Below are 16,578 nucleotides of genomic sequence, written 5' to 3' on the forward strand. Positions count from 1 at the left end.
GGGCACGTCGGGATACACCGAGGCGCCCTACGGAAGCCGCCGCGGGCCGCAAGGCCCCTTTTCCCGCCTCTTCAGCCCGCCGCGCGCGGGGCACGCCGGGATACATCCCCCCTCCTCCCTGCGCCGCGCGGGGCACGCCGGGATACAGCGTGGCGCTACCACGCGCCGCCATGGGGGTGCAGCGCCGCCGCCGCGGCTCCGCGCCGGCACAGGGGCCGGTGGCCGGGACCGAAGCGGGAGCGAGACCGGGAGCGAGACCGGGAGCGACGCCGGGGCTGGATCCCGGCACCGCCGCTTATTTCCGCCGGGCCCTGGAGACGCTGCAGGAGGGGCTGAGCCCGGAGGAGCTCGGTGAGGGGGGGGGCAGGGGGATTTGGGGGGATTTTGAGGGAATTTGGGGGGATTCTGACAGAATTTGGGGGAGGTTGGGGGAATTTGAGCGGTTTCTGACAGGATTTGGGGTGTTTTTGAGGGAATATGGGAGGTTTCTGACAGGATTTGGGGATCGGGAGCAGCCCTGGGGGGATTTGGGGTGTTTTGAGGGAATCTGGGGGGTTTCTGACAGGATTTGGGGTGTTTTGAGGGAATCTGGGGGGTTTCTGACAGGATTTGGGGTGTTTTGAGGGAATCTGGGGGGGTTTCTGACAGGATTTGGGGTGTTTTGAGGGAATCTGGGGGGTTTCTGACAGGATTTGGGGTGTTTTGAGGGAATCTGGGGGGTTTCTGACAGGATTTGGGGTGTTTTGAGGGAATCTGGGGGGTTTCTGACAGGAATTTGGGGGGTTCCTGACAGAGGTTGGGGGTTGGGAGCAGCCCCAGGGGGATCTGGGGTGTTTGGGGGGGTTCTGACAGGATTTGGGGGGTTTCTGAGGGAAACGGAGGGTTTTCTGACAGGATTTGGGGGGTTTCTGAGGGAAACGGAGGGTTTTCTGACAGGATTTGGGGGGTTTCTGAGGGAAACGGAGGGTTTTCGGACAGGATTTGGGGGGTTTTGAGGGAAACGGAGGGTTTTCGGACAGGATTTGGGGGGTTTTGAGGGAAACGGAGGGTTTTCTGACAGGATTTGGGGGGTTTTGAGGGAAACGGAGGGTTTTCGGACAGGATTTGGGGGGTTTTGAGGGAAACGGAGGGTTTTCGGACAGGATTTGGGGGGTTTCTGAGGGAAACGGAGGGTTTTCTGACAGGATTTGGGGGGGTTTTGAGGGAAACGGGGGGTTTTCTGAGGGAAACGGAGGGTTTTCTGACAGGATTTGGGGGGGTTTTGAGGGAAACGGAGGGTTTTCTGACAGGATTTGGGGGGGTTTTGAGGGAAACGGAGGGTTTTCTGACAGGATTTGGGGGGGTTTTGAGGGAAACGGAGGGTTTTCTGACAGGATTTGGGGGGGTTTTGAGGGAAACGGAGGGTTTTCGGACAGGATTTGGGGGGTTTTGAGGGAAACGGAGGGTTTTCTGACAGGATTTAGGGGGTTTTGAGGGAAACGGAGGGTTTTCTGACAGGATTTGGGGGGGTTTCTGAGGGAAACGGAGGGTTTTCGGACAGGATTTGGGGGGTTTTGAGGGAAACGGAGGGTTTTCTGACAGGATTTAGGGGGTTTTGAGGGAAACGGAGGGTTTTCTGACAGGATTTAGGGGGTTTTGAGGGAAACGGAGGGTTTTCTGACAGGATTTAGGGGGTTTTGAGGGAAACGGAGGGTTTTCTGACAGGATTTGGGGGGGTTTCTGAGGGAAACGGAGGGTTTTCTGACAGGATTTGGGGGTCGGAAGCAGCCTCGAGGGGATTTGGGTGTTTTCTGAGGGGATTTTGGGGGGGTTCTGACAGGATTTGGGTGTTTTTGAGGGAATTTGGGGGGTTTCTGACAGGGGTTGGGGGTCAGGAGCAGCCCTGGGGGGGGGATTTGGGGGGTTTCTGACAGGATTTGGGGGGTTTCTGGGGGGATTTGGGTTTTTTTGAGGGAACTTGGGGGGTTTCTGACAGGGGTTGGGGGTCAGGAGCAGCCCCGGGGTATTTGGGGGGGGGGGTTGAGGGGATTTGGGGCCTTTTGGGGGGCATTTGGGCAGTTTCTGAGGGGATTTGGGGGTCCATGAGGGGGTTTAGGGATCCCAGGGGGGTCCCTGAGGGGATTTTTGAGGCCCTTTGAGACAATTTAAACAATTTCGACGACATGAAAAAACCTTAAAAAGCTCCGTATAAAAAAATTATGAGTATTAAAGTGTTTTTGCCCGTTTCAGAACCTACTAAAAACACTAAAAAAGCAAAAAAAAAAAGTTTATTAGTGTTAAAATCATACACACAAATTTTAAGGGAGTGTTTGCACCCCCCCCAAATTGTCTATAGGGGCATTTAGGGGTGTATAGGGGGGTATATAAGAACCCCAGGTCGATTTTGGGGGTTCCAGGGGGGGATTTAGGGGCCCGGGAGGGTATTTGGGGACCTGGGGGCAGCAGAACCATCTCCACGAGGGGGATTCTGGGGCATTTTTGTCAGAATTTGGGTGTTTTAGTGTGAATTTTTTGTTTTTGGGGTGTTTTTGTCAGAATTTGTGTGTCTTCATGTGAATTTTCTGGGCTTTGGGGGCATTTTTGTTGGAACTTGGGTTGTTTAGTGTGAATTTTTTTGGTTTTGGGGGCATTTTTGTTGAAATTTGGGTGTTTTAATGTGAATTTTTGGGGTTTTGGGACATTTTTGTCAGCATTTAGGTTGTTTAATGTGATTTTTTTTGCTTTTTGGGGGCGTTTTTGTCGCAATTTGGGTGTTTTAATGCAGATTTTTTGTGTATTGGGGCGTTTTTGTCAGAATTTGACTTGTTTAATGTGAATTCTCTGGGCTTTTGGGGCGTTTTTGTCAGGATTCGGGTGGTCTAATCTGAATTTTTGGGGGTTTTGGGGTGTTTTTATTGGAATTTGGGTGTTTTTAATATGATTTTCTTGTGCTTCGGGGCATTTTTGTCGCAATTTGGGTGTCTTAATGTGAGTTTTTTGGTTTCTTGGGGTGTTTTTGTTGGAATTTGGGTGTTTTAATATGATTTTCTTGTGCTTTGGGGCATTTTTGTCGCAATTTGGGTGTCTTAATGTGAGTTTTTTTGGTTTCTTGGGTGTTTTTGTTGGAATTTGGGCATTTTAATGCGGATTTTTTGATTTTTGGGGTGTTTTTTTCAGAATTTGTGGTGTTTAACGTGATTTTTTTGTGTTTTCTTGGCTGTTCCGCAGAGCTCTTCGCCCGCAACGTCTTGGCGGAGGCGGCGGCGGCCGGCGTGGCGGCGGCGGCCCTCGACCCGGCGGCCTCGCGCCTCCTCTGCGCCCTGCTGCCCCGGGCCCCCCCCGGGCTGCTGGCCCCCACCCTGAGCGCCCTGGGGGCCGGGGGGCTGGCGGGCCCCGCCGGGCACCCGCGGGGGGCTCGGGTGCTCGAGGCCGCCCTCGCCGGGGTGCCCGCCGCCCTCGCCGAGGCCTCGGGGCACCCAGACCCCCCCCGGGGGCAATTAGACCCCCCCCGGGGGCAATTAAAGCCCCCCAAGGGACAATTAAACCCCCCCGGGGGGCAATTAGATGCCCCTAGAGCTCAATCAGACCCCCCCGGGGGGCAATTAGAGCCCATGGGGCCCCTGGACCCCCCCGGGGGGCAATCGGCCCCCCCCGGGGAGCAGCTGCTGGCCGCCGTGGGGCAGCTGGTGGCGGCCGTGGGGCAGGACCTGGTGGCCTTCGCCCGGCACCCGGCCGGCAGCTTCGTGGTGCGGGCGCTGCTGCGGGCCCTGGGGGGCCCCCCGGGGCGGGTAAGCTGGGGGGGGCAAGGGGGGGGCCAGGGGGGTGATTTGGGGTCCGGGGGGGGCAATTTGGGGGGTGTTGGGGGCAATTGGGGGCGTCTGGGGGGCAATTACATGGCTTAGGGGGTGGTTGGGGGCAGCATGGGGCAATTGGGGGGGTCTGGGGCAATTGGGGGGGGTTCCGGGGAGGGGCAATTACATGGTCTGGGGGTGGTTGGGGGGAATTGGGGGGGTCTGGGGGGGCAATTGGGGGGTGTTGGGGGCAATGGGGGGCTCGGGGGGGCAATTAGGGGGTCCAGAGCCTATTGGGGGGCAATGGGGGGCAATTAATTGGGGTGGGGGGGCAATTAAGGGGGCCGGGAGGCAATTAATGGGCTGGGGGGCTAATTAAGGGGGTGGGGGGCAATTAATGGGCTGGGGGGGTAATTAATGGGCTGGGGGCTAATTAAGGAGGTGGGGGGGCAATTAAAGGAGTGGGGGGTAATTAGCGGGGGGCAATTAGGGGGTTTTGCCCCCCTCACCCCCTCACGGCTGCCATTTTGCCCCCCCTCACGGCCGCCATTTTGCCCCTCCAGGAGCCCCGCAGTTGCCCCTGGGGGCGGGGCCAAAGGCCAAGGGGGCGGAGCCAGGCACCAAGGGGGCGGAGCCAGGCGCCGAGGGGGCGGGGCCTCCCCCAGCCCTGCTGCCCCTGCTGGGGCAGTTGGCGGCGGCCCTGGAGGAGCAGCTGCCGGGTGAGTGGCCGTAACTGCCCCCCCCCCCGGGTAAATACCCCCCCCGGGGGTAAATACCCCCTTTAACTGCCCCCCGGAGGGTAAATATCCACCCTGGGGGGGTAAATACTGCCCTTAACTGCCCCCCCGGGGGTAAATGCCCCCCCCAGCTGCTCCCTGGGGCCCCTAATTGCCCCCCCGAACCCCCCTAATTGCCCCCCTGAACCCCCTAATTGCCCCCCTGAACCCCCCCATCTGCCCCCCCAGCCCCTAATTGCCCCCCCAAACCCCCCTAATTGCCCCCCCCAGCCCCTAATTACCCCTCCGGACCCTAATTGCCCCCCCCAAACCCCCCAATTGCCCCCCGGCCCCTAATTGCCCCCCCAACCCCTCACATTTGCCCCCCTGACTCCCCCACTCACCCTCCAAGCCCCTAATTACCCCCCCACCCCCCAATTGCCCCCCCCAGCCCCTATTTGCCCCCTCGGCCCCTATTTGCCCCCCCGGCCCTTGATTGCCCCCCCTAATTGCACCCCCCCCCCCCCCCAAGCGCTGCTGTCGCCGGCCCCCGCCAGCCTCTGCCTGCAGGTGGCGCTGCAGGTGCTGCACCGCAGCCAACCGCCCGCCGCCGCCCGCCTCTGCGCCGCCCTCATTGGCCGCCTGGCCCCGCCTGGCCCCGCCCACACCCACAGGTGCGTTCCCCCCCCCCCGCTGCCCCCGGGGAGGGCGGGCTCCCGCCGGCAGCCGCGTCCTGATTGGCTCCCGCCTCCTCGCGGCGCCTCCTGATTGGCCAACAGAGCATGGGGTGGTTCCCTATTCCCGAGCTGTTCCCTGCAGCCAGGCCCTGATTGGTTCATCACTCCTAAGCTGATTTCCTATTGGCTGGGAGGGTTTCCCAGGGCTGCTTTCTGATTGGCTATTAGTTCTGAGTGCTAATTGCTCATTGCTTGGCTGATTAAAAGGCTGCTGCCTATTGGGTGGGGGAGGGGGGACTTCTTAGGGCTCCTTTCTAATTGGTGAGCAGTCTGAACTGCTTCTTTCTGATTGGCTACCTGCCCACAAGGCTGCTCCCTATTGGCTGGAGGCTTTCGAGGCTGCTTTCTGATTGGCTAGCAGACTGAAGTGCCACTTCCTGATTGGCCAGCTGGCTGCATGCCTCTTCCCAATTGGCTGGGAGCTCCCTGGGGCTGGCTTCTGATTGGCTGGCCATTTCTACTACTCTTTTCTGATTGGCTGATGGGCTGTGGGGCTATTTTGCGTTGTTCAGCCATTTTCTACAGCCGAATGCTGATTGGTTACTCAGTCCCGACTCTGCTTTCTATTGGCTGGGGGTTCCCAGGAGCTGCCTCCTGATTGGCTGCCAGTCCCAAATGCCCTTTCAGGATTGGCCGGCCGCCGTGGGGCTGTTCACCATCACCTAGACCTTCCCCAGAGCCAAGCGCTGATTGGCTAGCCGCTCCCAAGCCTGCTCCCAATTGGCTGGCGGCCCCCGGGGCTAAATCCTGATTAGCTGGGAGCCCCAAATGCCTCTTCCTGATTGGTTGAATGGCCTGGGGGTGTTCCGCATTGGGTGGGGCTTCCGGGGGGGGCAGTTGCTGATTGGCTGAGGGTGGCCGGGGGGCTGTTGCTGATTGGCTGGGGTGCCCTTCTCTGATTGGCCGCCCCCGCAGCCCCCTGGCGGAGGCGCTGCAGGACCCCGAGCGCAGCCGCCTGGCCGAGGCGGCCATGACGGTGGCGGGGCCCCGGCTGCTGCGACGCCTCTTCCGGGCCCAGCTGCGGGGCCGCCTCCGCCGCCTCGCCCGCCACCGCGTGGCCAATCACGGCCTCCAGCGCCTCCTCAACCACGCCCCTGCCGACGTGGTAGGCGGGGCTTCGCGGGAGGGGGGGCGGGGCCACAAAGGGGCGGGGTTTCGGAGCGGGGAGGGGCTGTGGAGAGGGGAGGGGTGTCCTGGAGATGGGGGCTGGGAGGGCGGGGCCCTGGGGGCGTGGCCTTGAGGTGGACGGGGCTAATGGGAGTGGGCGTGGCCAATGGGGGTGACGCTTCTATGGGGCAGGCCCTGGAGTGGGAGGGGCTTCCTGGGGTCCAGGTGGGGAGGGGTGTTGGGGGTGGGACTTTAGGGGGTGGGGCTTCTAGGAGGGTGGAGCTTTTGGGGGCGTGACTTGCAGGGGGCGGGGCTAATGGGGTGGGCGGAGCTTCCCGAGGGGCCGGGGAGATGGGCAGAGCCAAGCAGAGCGGGGCTGGAGGGGGTGGAGCCTGGGGGGCTGAGTGGGTGGTGCCTGTTGGGGCCGAGTGGGGGGGCTAAAGGGGGTGGGGCTAAAGGGGGTGGGGCTAAACGGGGGCAGAACTTTGTGGGGGGAAACCAGGGCCAGGAGGGGGTGGGGACTGGATGGGGAGGGGGTGGGGCTTACTGAGGGGGTGGGGCTCAGCAGAGGGCGTGGCTCGGTGGAGGGGGCGTGGCTAAGCACGTCGCCGCCCCCCCCCTGGCAGGTGGGGGAGGCCCTGGCGGAGCTGGGCCCGGCGCTGGCGGAGCCCCTGGCCCGGGGCCACCCCGGGGTGCTGACGGCCCTGGCGGGCGCCTGCCGCCGCCACCCCCGCTCCAGCCCGAGGCTCTGCGCCACCTCTTCCAGGTAGGCCCCGCCCCCTCCACCAGGCCCCGCCCCCTGGCCCCCGCCGCCTCCCCATTGGCCGATCGAGGCCTCTACGCGCAGCCCTGCTTCACCCACCCACCTTACCTGGGTCACTAAGCCCCGCCCCCCTGCTTGCAGGCCACGCCCCCTGCCTGGAGACCCCGCCCCCTGCCCCAAGCTCCGCCCACAGCCTCCAGGCTCCGCCTCCAGGCGGCTGCTGGCTTGCCATTGGCTGCTCCGGCCCCAGCTGCTCGTTTGGGGGTGGCGAGCCTCGCCCCCTTCCTGGAGGCCCCGCCCCCTTTATAGGCCCCACCCCCTTTTCTAGGCTCCGCCCACAGGCCTGTTGCGGCTCCCCATTGGCTCTCTCAGCTCCCTTGGGGGCCCTGATTGGGTGGGTGGGCTCACCCTCCCTGGTCTCCACAAGCCCCGCCCCCTGCCGCTGAGCCCCGCCCCTGCCTTTAGGCCCCGCCCCCTCTGGGCAGGCCACACCCCCTTCCACCCCGCACCCCCCTTGGGGGCTCCCCGTTGGCCGCAGCACCACCTTGAAGCTCCCTATTGGAGGAGGAAAGATCCAGCAGGCCCCGCCCCCCTTGGGGAAGCCCCGCCCCCTCGGGAAAGCCCCAACACCTATTGGCAAGCCACGCCCCCTCCCAGAGGCCACGCCCCCTTAGCAAAGCCCCTCCCAGCTCTCACCCCCCACCCTGGGACTGACCAATCTCTCCCCCCCAAGGCTTTGCAGTGAGGCCCCGCCCCCTTGGGGGTGTGGCTCCGCCCCCTTGGGGTGTGGCCACGCCCCCTTGGGTGAGGCCCCGCCCCCGCCTAAGCCCCGCCCCCTTCTCCCCCCCGCAGGCCTTCGAGTGCTGGGAGCCGCCAGGGCGCCGGCGGGCCTGCGTGGGGCTGCTGGCGGGGCTCCGCCCCTTCGGGGGCGGGGCCTGTGCCGAGGAGGGGGCGGAGCCCCAGGTGAGTGGGGGGCGGGGCCTCCCAGCCCCCTCCCCACTGCTCTGACCCCCCCCCCCACGTTTCCTGCCCCCAAACCGGCCCCTTTTGCCCCCAAATCTGCCCCCCAGCCCCCTTTTTGCCCCCCCAGCCCCCTTTCTGCCCCACCCCCCCCAAATTTGCCCCCCAACCCCCTAATTGCCCCCCCGGGCCCCCATTTCCCCTCTAATTCACCCCATTTCCCCTCTAATTCACCCCAGTTGCCCCCCGTCTCCCCCTTTTTGCCCCCCCCCCCCACTTCAAGGTGCCCTGAGGGCGGCTTTGGGGGGGTCAAGGGCCTCCCTGACCCCCCCCAATTGCCCCCCACCGCCCTTTTTGCCCCCCCCACTGCCCTTTTCGCCCCCTCACTCCCTTTTTGCCCCCCCTCGCCCCCTTTTTGGCCCCCCCACCCTTTTTGCCCCCCACCTCCTTCTTTGCCCCCCCCTCGCCCTTTTTGCCCCCCCACTGCCGTTTTTGCCCCCCCACCCCGTTTTTGCCCCCCACCGCCCTTTTCGCCCCCCTCTCGCCCCCTTTTTGCCCCCTTCATCTCCTTTTTTGCCCCCCTCGCCCTCCTTTTCGCCCCCCCACTGCCCTTTTTCCCCCTCTCACCCCCTTTTCCCCCCCCCACCCCCTTTTTTGCCCCCCCTCACCCCCTTTCCCCCCCCCCCAGGCCTCGCTGGACGCCGTCACCCTCCAGGGCTCCCTGCTGCTCCAGCACCTGCTGCACTTCGCCGACCCGGCGCCCGTCCTGGGGGGGCTGGCGGCGCTGCCCCCCCCGGCCCTGGCCGCCCTGGCCTGCAGCCCCCCCGGCAGCCACGTCTGGGAGGCCCTGCTGGCCTCGCCCACCGTCCCCGCCCGGCCCCGGCGCCGCCTCCTGCGCAGCCTCAAGGTGAGGCCGCTTTCGGGGCCAAATCCCCCCGGTTTGGGCGCTTTCGGGGCCGAATCCCTCCGTTTTGGGCGCTTTCGGGGCCAAATCCCTCCGTTTTGGGTGCTTTCGGGGCCCAATCCCCGTTTTGGGCGCTTTCGGGGCCGAATCCCTCCGTTTTGGGTGCTTTCGGGGCCCAATCCCCGTTTTGGGTGCTTTCGGGGCCGAATCCCCCGTTTTCGGCGCTTTCGGGGCCGAATCCCTCCGTTTTGGGCGCTTTCGGGGCCGAATCCCTCCGTTTTGGGCGCTTTCGGGGCCGAATCCCTCCGTTTTGGGCGCTTTCGGGGCCGAATCCCTCCGTTTTGGGCGCTTTCGGGGCCAAATCCCTCCGTTTTGGGCGCTTTCGGGGCCGAATCCCCCCGGTTTGGGCGCTTTCGGGGCCCAATCCCCGTTTTGGGTGCTTTCGGGGCCGAATCCCTCCGTTTTGGGCGCTTTCGGGGCCGAATCCCCCCGTTTTGGGCGCTTTCGGGGCCGAATCCCCCCGTTTTGGGCGCTTTCGGGGCCGAATCCCCCCGGTTTGGGCGCTTTCGGGGCCGAATCCCTCCGTTTTGGGCGCTTTCGGGGCCGAATCCCCCCGGTTTGGGCGCTTTCGGGGCCGAATCCCTCCGTTTTGGGCGCTTTCGGGGCCGAATCCCTCCGTTTTGGGTGCTTTCGGGGCCCAATCCCCATTTTGGGTGCTTTCAGGGCCGAATCCCTCCGTTTTGGGCGCTTTCGGGGCCGAATCCCCGTTTTGGGCGCTTTCGGGGCCGAATCCCCCCGTTTTGGGCGCTTTCGGGGCCGAATCCCCCCGGTTTGGGCGCTTTCGGGGCCGAATCCCTCCGTTTTGGGCGCTTTCGGGGCCGAATCCCCCCGTTTTGCGCGCTTTCGGGGCCGAATCCCCCCGGTTTGGGCGCTTTCGGGGCCGAATCCCCCCGGTTTGGGCGCTTTCGGGGCCAAATCCCCCCGTTTTGGGTGGTTTCAGGGCAAAATCACTGGTTTTGGCGCTTTCGAGGTTGAATTTCCCCCTTTTTGGGCAGTTTTGAGGCCAAATCCCCCCTTTATTGGCGGTTTCACAGCTGAATCCCCATTTTTGGCGGTTTCATGGCCAAATCCCCCCATTTTGGGCAGTTTCAGGGCCAAATCCCCCCATTTTGGGCAGTTTCAGGGCCAAATCCCCCTTTTTGGCAGTTTCGAGGTTGGATTTCCCCATTTTTGGCAGTTTCAGGGCCAAATCCCCCCATTTTGGGCAGTTTCAGGGCCAAATCCCCCCATTTTGGACAGTTTCAGGGCCAAATCCCCCTTTTTAGCCGTTTTGAGGTTGGATTTCCCCTTTTTGGGCAGTTTTGAGGCCAAATCCCCCCCTTTTTGGGCAGTTTCAAGGCCGCATCCCCCCTTTATTGGCGGTTTTGCAGCTGAATCCCCATTTTTGGTGGTTTCGAGGCCAAATCCCCCCATTTTGGGCAGTTTCAGGGCCAAATCCCCCCATTTTGGGCAGTTTCAGGGCCAAATCCCCCTTTTTAGCCGTTTCGAGGTTGGATTTCCCCTTTTTGGGCAGTTTTGAGGCCAAATCCCCATTATTGGCGGTTTTGGGGCCAAATCCCTGTTCTTGGCACTTTTGGGGCCAAATCCCCCTCGTTTTGGGCAGTTTCGAGGCCGAATTCCCCCGTTTTTGGCAGTTTTGAAGCCAAATTTGCCTGTTCTGGGCGGTTTTGGAGCCTCATCCCCCCAGTTCTGGGCGGTTTTGGGGCTGAATCCCCCCATTTTTGTCAGGTTTGGGGCCTAATCCTTCCCGTTTCTGGCGGTTTTGGGCTCAAATCCCCCGATTTTCGGTGGTTTTGGGGCCAAATCCCCCGATTTTCGGCCGTTTGGAGGGCCGCCATTACGGCACTAATTAACGCTTTCAATACCCGCCCCCCGTTGAAGATGGGTGGCACAGGGGGGCTTTGCCACCCCCCCCCACTCATGTGCTGTCACATCTCGCCTTGGCCCCGCCCCCTGGGCGTCTGATGTCACTTCCTGCGCTGACCCCGCCCCCCGCAGGGTCACTTCGCGACGCTGGCGTGTCACCGCAACGGCAGCCGGGTGCTGGACGCCGTCTGGGCCGCCTCCGCCGCCCCGGCCCGCGCCGCCATCGCCGCCGAGCTGGGTGAGTCCCGCGCGGGGGCCCAGGCGTCCGGGGGAGCCCCGCCCCCCCCCCCCCCGGCGCTGACGCCATCTTGTCTCCCTCCCGCAGCGGCCCGGCGGGAGGAGCTGGGGCGCCACCCCCACGGCCGCGGCGTCGCCCGGGCCCTGGCCCTCGACCTCTTCGCCTGCCGCCGCCGCGACTGGCTCCGCCTCCAGGCCGGCCCCGCCCGCCGCCGCGCCCTGATGGCGGCCATCTTGGAGGACTGACTCCTCTCCCCCCCCCCCCAATACGCCCTCGCGGAGCAGCGGAGACGGCCGCCGTGGGGGGCGGAGAGGCGCCCCGGCACCCCCCTGGAGGCCCGCGGGCCATAGAGACTGTAGAACAAGTGCTAGAGCGGTGCCGTGGCCACTGGTTGCAACACTGATACCACCATAGAGATGGAGAACGGGAAGACAGAGCGGCCCATGCGCCACAATGAGCTGCCGGAGGACTGACCCTGTGGGGAAACCATAGAGACCAAAGATTGAAGACCAGAGAGTCATCCCTGTCGCCATATTGGAGGACTGACCCCACAGGGCACCACAGAGACTTGACGCAGGAGAGCAGAACGTCGCCGTGGGGCTGCTTGGACACCTGACCCAAAACCATAGAGACCCGGGATGGAGGAGCAGAGCGTCGCCCGGAGCAGCTGATCCTAGGGGTTGTTGGAGGAGCACCACAGAGCTGCTGGAGGACTGAGGTAGAAAGTTGCCCTGACTGTGTGGTGCTCTATGCTCTGGAGAACTACCATAGAGATCTTGGAGGACTGAGGAGCAGAAAGCCCCATCACCTGTGGAGGCTGTGGGTGTTGGAGGACTGCCATAGAAATGTTAACTAATCGCCTAGAGTGGTTCTGAGGTGATCAACAACCATAGAGAGTGTGGAAAACACCTGTAGTCTTGGAGGACTCACCAGCCTGCCATAGAGACAGGCAAACAGCTGCCTAGAAACACCCAATGCTTGGAGGACCTCTTGGCTTCTCCCACCCACGGAGCCGCTCTGCTCCTTCTCCGCCCCGTCTTGTCTGCTCTGCGGGACCAACTAACCACAGAGACCTCGGAGGACTGGTGGCCAGAAGAACCCCTGCCCTAGAGCCGCTGGAGGACTGAGCGCCAGAGAGGACGGCCCCAAAGCCCTTCCTGAAGTAAGAACCATAGAGTCTTTGGGCAAACGCTGCTTGGGGGGGGGGGATAGGCGTCACTCTGGTTCCTCTTATCCCAATCTTGTCTGCTCCTCCCAGCCCCATATATTTTTTTGTATAAAATTGTTCCATTTCTTTATATTTGTCCCCTTTTCACCACTGGTGGGTGGAGCTTGTGTCCTTTGGCCCTGCCCCTTTCCCATAATGCCTTTAGTCACCCCCCCAGGCCGCCATTTTGGCCCAGCAATGAGTCCTCCAAGCGCCAGGACTGGTGTTCAGTGGCTCTTCAGGCCTTTATTAGACTGAGGAACATGGGGGGGGTGGAGCCAGGGGAGAAGGGGCGGAGCCAGGGCGCTGGGGGCGGGGCTCAGTGGCCTCAGGGCTCCCTGGGAGCCAGGGGGCCCTCGAGGAGGTGGCGGAGGGCGGCGGAGAGGCTCAGCAGGCTCTGCCCCATGGCGCGCGTCAGGGCCGACAGGACCCGCAGCAGCTTCCTGGTTGGGGGGGGGAGGGAGGGGCTCAGAGCTGCCCCACGGGACCCCCAACTGCCCTCGCCGTGGGGCAGGGAGACCCCCGTGGGGCAGGAGAACCCTCCATGGGGCAAGACTTTTCTCCACCCCATGTTGATCTCTATGGGGAGAAGGGTCAACAGGGCCAACATGGCAGCCAACGGGGCCTTCTATGGGGCAGAAACCCACCCTATGGGGCAGGAGAACCCTCTATGGGGCAAGACCTTTCTCCACCCCATCTTAATCTCCATGGGGAAGAGGATCAACAGGGCCAACGTGGCCACGAACAGAGCCTTCTATGGGGCAGGAACCCACCCTATAGGGCAGAACCGTCTATGGGGCAAGACCTTTCTCCGCCCCATCTTAATCTCCATGGGGAGAAGGGTCAACAGGGCCAATGTGGCCACCAACGGGGCCTTCTATGGGGCAGAAACCCACTCTATAGGGCAGAACCGTCTATGGGGCAAGACCTTTCTCCGCCCCATCTTAATCTCCATGGGGAGAAGGGTCAACGGGGCCAACGCGGCCGCCAACAGGGCCTCCTATGGGGCAGAAACCCACCCTATGGGGCAGGAGAACCTTCCATGGGGCAGGAGAACCCTCTATGGGGCAAGACCTTTCTCCACCCCATGTTGATCTCTATGGGGAAGAGGGTCAACAGGGCCAACGTGGCCGCCAACGGGGCCTTCTATGGGGCAGAAACCACCCTATGGGGCAGGAGAACCTTCCATGGGGCAGGAGAACCCTCTATGGGGCAAGACCTTTCTCCACCCCATGTTGATCTCTATGGGGAGAAGGGTCAACGGGGCCAACGCGGCCACCAACGGGGCCTTCTATGGGGCAGAAACCGACGCTATGGGGCAGGAAGCCACCCTATAGGGTAGGAAAACCATCTATGGGGCAAGACCTTTCTCCACCCCATCTTAATCTCCATGGGGAGAAGGGTCAACGGGGCCAACGCGGCCGCCAACGGGGCCTTCTATGGGGCAGGAAGCCACCCTATGGGGCAGGAACCCACCCTATGGGGTAGGAAAACCCTCGATGGGGCAAGACCTTTCTCCACCCCATGTTGATCTCTATGGGGAGAAGGGTCAACAGGGCCAACGCGGCCGCCAACGGGGCCTTCAATGGGGCAGAAACCCACCCTATGGGGCAGGAGAACCTTCCATGGGGCAGGAGAACCGTCTATGGGGCAAGACCTTTCTCCACCCCATGTTGATCTCTATGGGGAGAAGGGTCAACAGGGCCAACGTGGCCGCCAACGGGGCCTTCTATGCGGCAGAAACCCACCCTATGGGGCAGAAACCCACCCTATGGGGCAGGAGAACCGCTTATGGGGCAAGACCTTTCTCCACCCCATGTTGATCTCTATGGGGAGAAGGGTCAACAGGGCCAACGCGGCCACCAACGGGGCCTTCTATGGGGCAGAAACCCACCCTATGGGGCAGAAACCCACCCTATGGGGCAGGAGAACCTTCCATGGGGCAGGAGAACCCTCTATGGGGCAAGACCTTTCTCCACCCCATCTTAATCTCCATGGGGAAGAGGGTCAACAGGGCCAACGTGGCCGCCAACGGGGCCTTCTATGGGGCAGAAACCCACCCTATGGGGCAGAAACCCACCCTATGGGGCAGGAGAACCGCTTATGGGGCAAGACCTTTCTCCACCCCATGTTGATCTCTATGGGGAGAAGGGTCAACAGGGCCAACGCGGCCACCAACGGGGCCTTCTATGGGGCAGAAACCCACCCTATGGGGCAGAAACCCACCCTATGGGGCAGGAGAACCTTCCATGGGGCAGGAGAACCCTCTATGGGGCAAGACCTTTCTCCACCCCATCTTAATCTCCATGGGGAAGAGGGTCAACAGGGCCAACGTGGCCGCCAACGGGGCCTTCTATGGGGCAGAAACCACCCTATAGGGCAGAACCTTCCATGGGGCAAGACCTTTCTCCGCCCCATCTTAATCTCCATGGGGAGAAGGGTCAACAGGGCCAACACAGCCGCCAATGGGGCCTTCTATGGGGCAGAAACCCACCCTATGGGGCAGGAACCCACTCTATAGGGCAGAACCGTCTATGGGGCAAGAGAACCCTCTATGGGGCAAGACCTTTTTCTGCCCCATCTTAATCTCCATGGGCAGAAAGGTCAACAGGGCCAACGCGGCCACCAACGGGGCCTTCTATGGGGCAGAAACCGACGCTATGGGGCAGGAACCCACCCTATAGGGTAGGAAAACCGTCTATAGGGCAAGACCTTTCTCCGCCCCATCTTAATCTCCATGGGGAAGAGGGTCAACAGGGCCAACGCGGCCGCCAACAGGGCCTCCTATGGGGCAGAAACCGACGCTATGGGGCAGGAGAACCTTCCATGGGGCAGGAGAACCCTCTGTGGGGCAAGACCTTTCTCCACCCCATGTTGATCTCTATGGGGAGAAGGGTCAATGGGGCCAACGCGGCCGCCAACTGGGCCTTCTATGGGGCAGAAACCGACACTATGGGGCAGGAAGCCACCCTATGGGGTAGGAAAACCCTCTATGGGGCAAGACCTTTCTCCACCCCATGTTGATCTCTATGGGGAGAAGGGTCAACGGGGCCAACGTGGCCGCCAATGGGGCCTTCTATGGGGCAGAAACCGACGCTATGGGGCAGGAAGCCACCCTATAGGGTAGGAAAACCCTCTATGAGGCAAGACCTTTCTCCACCCCATGTTGATCTCTATGGGGAAGAGGGTCAACAGGGCCAACGTGGCCGCCAACGGGGCCTTCTATGGGGCAGAAACCCACCCTATGGGGCAGGAACCCACCCTATGGGGTAGGAGAACCTTCCATGGGGCAGGAGAACCCTCTATGGGGCAAGACCTTTCTCCACCCCATGTTGATCTCTATGGGGAAGAGGGTCAACGGGGCCAACATGGCCGCCAACGGGGCCCCCTATGGGGCAGAAACCACCCTATGGGGCAGGAGAACCTTCCATGGGGCAGGAGAACCGTCTATGGGGCAAGACTTTTCTCCACCCCATGTTGATCTCTATGGGGAAGAGGGTCAACGGGGCCAACGCGGCCGCCAACGGGGCCTTCTATGGGGCAGAAACCGACGCTATGGGGCAGGAACCCACCCTATAGGGTAGGAAAACCGTCTATGAGGCAAGACCTTTCTCCATCCCATCTTAATCTCCATGGGGAGAAGGGTCAACAGGGCCAACGCGGCCGCCAACGGGGCCTTCTATGGGGCAGAAACCCACCCTATGGGGCAGGAGAACCTTCCATGGGGCAGGAGAACTCTCTATGAGGCAAGACCTTTCTCCACCCCATGTTGATCTCTATGGGGAGGAGGGTCAACGGGGCCAACGCAGCCGCCAACGGGGCCTTCTATGGGGCAGAAACCCACCCTATGGGGCAGGAACCCACCCTATGGGGTAGGAGAACCTTCCATGGGGCAGGAGAACCCTCTATTGGGCAAGACCTTTCTCCACCCCATGTTGATCTCTATGGGGAAGAGGGTCAACGGGGCCAACATGGCCGCCAACGGGGCCCCCTATGGGGCAGGCCCCGCCCCCCACCTACCGCAGCAGCCACTCGGGGCCCAGCCCCCCCAGCTGGCAGCGCAGCCCCCCCACGGCCGCCGTCACCCGCAGCCGCCCCAGCAGCTCCCGGGGGCTCCGCTTGGCCAGGGCCACCGTCACCCGCGCCGCCACCTCCTCCTCTTCCTCCTCCTCCTCCTCCTCCTCCGCCGCCGCCGCCCCCCCCCGCCGCCGCCGCCGGGGGGGCCCAGGCGTCCGGGTCAGCTCCGCCTC

General features: G+C 62.5%; 1 protein-coding gene and 1 long non-coding RNA gene across 2 annotated transcripts; one reads left to right on the forward strand and one right to left on the reverse strand.

The window, feature by feature from the left end:
• The first annotated feature begins 53 nt into the window (after window positions 1-53).
• On the forward strand, window positions 54-12,241 carry NOP9 (NOP9 nucleolar protein). The gene is made up of 10 exons (XM_064503320.1): window positions 54-351; window positions 3,208-3,767; window positions 4,209-4,489; window positions 5,019-5,160; window positions 6,139-6,328; window positions 6,957-7,096; window positions 7,946-8,056; window positions 8,742-8,960; window positions 11,016-11,121; window positions 11,209-12,241. Exons 1-10 carry the CDS (start codon window positions 171-173, stop codon window positions 11,364-11,366), a joined length of 2,088 nt encoding a protein of 695 aa, XP_064359390.1. The 5' UTR covers window positions 54-170; the 3' UTR covers window positions 11,367-12,241.
• A 651-nt stretch (window positions 12,242-12,892) lies between these two features.
• On the reverse strand, window positions 12,893-16,337 carry LOC135325377 (uncharacterized). The gene is made up of 2 exons (XR_010386411.1): window positions 15,187-16,337; window positions 12,893-14,894 (listed from the first exon to the last, which is right to left on the reverse strand). It is a non-coding gene; the product is annotated as an uncharacterized LOC135325377 (long non-coding RNA).
• Window positions 16,338-16,578: the final 241 nt, after the last annotated feature.

The sequence above is a fragment of the Dromaius novaehollandiae genome, chromosome 36 (assembly GCF_036370855.1).
Source record: "Dromaius novaehollandiae isolate bDroNov1 chromosome 36, bDroNov1.hap1, whole genome shotgun sequence".
NCBI classification, from domain to species: domain Eukaryota; kingdom Metazoa; phylum Chordata; class Aves; order Casuariiformes; family Dromaiidae; genus Dromaius; species Dromaius novaehollandiae.

Bases quoted from the DNA above. Each gene is read 5' to 3' on its own strand.
- NOP9 (XM_064503320.1), top strand. From the start codon at position 171: ATGGGGGTGCAGCGCCGCCGCCGCGGCTCCGCGCCGGCACAGGGGCCG. The intron at 4,490-5,018 runs GTGAGTGGCCGT...CCCCCCCCCAAG, and splicing joins CCTGGAGGAGCAGCTGCCGG to CGCTGCTGTCGCCGGCCCCC. The intron at 8,961-11,015 runs GTGAGGCCGCTT...CGCCCCCCGCAG, and splicing joins GCCTCCTGCGCAGCCTCAAG to GGTCACTTCGCGACGCTGGC.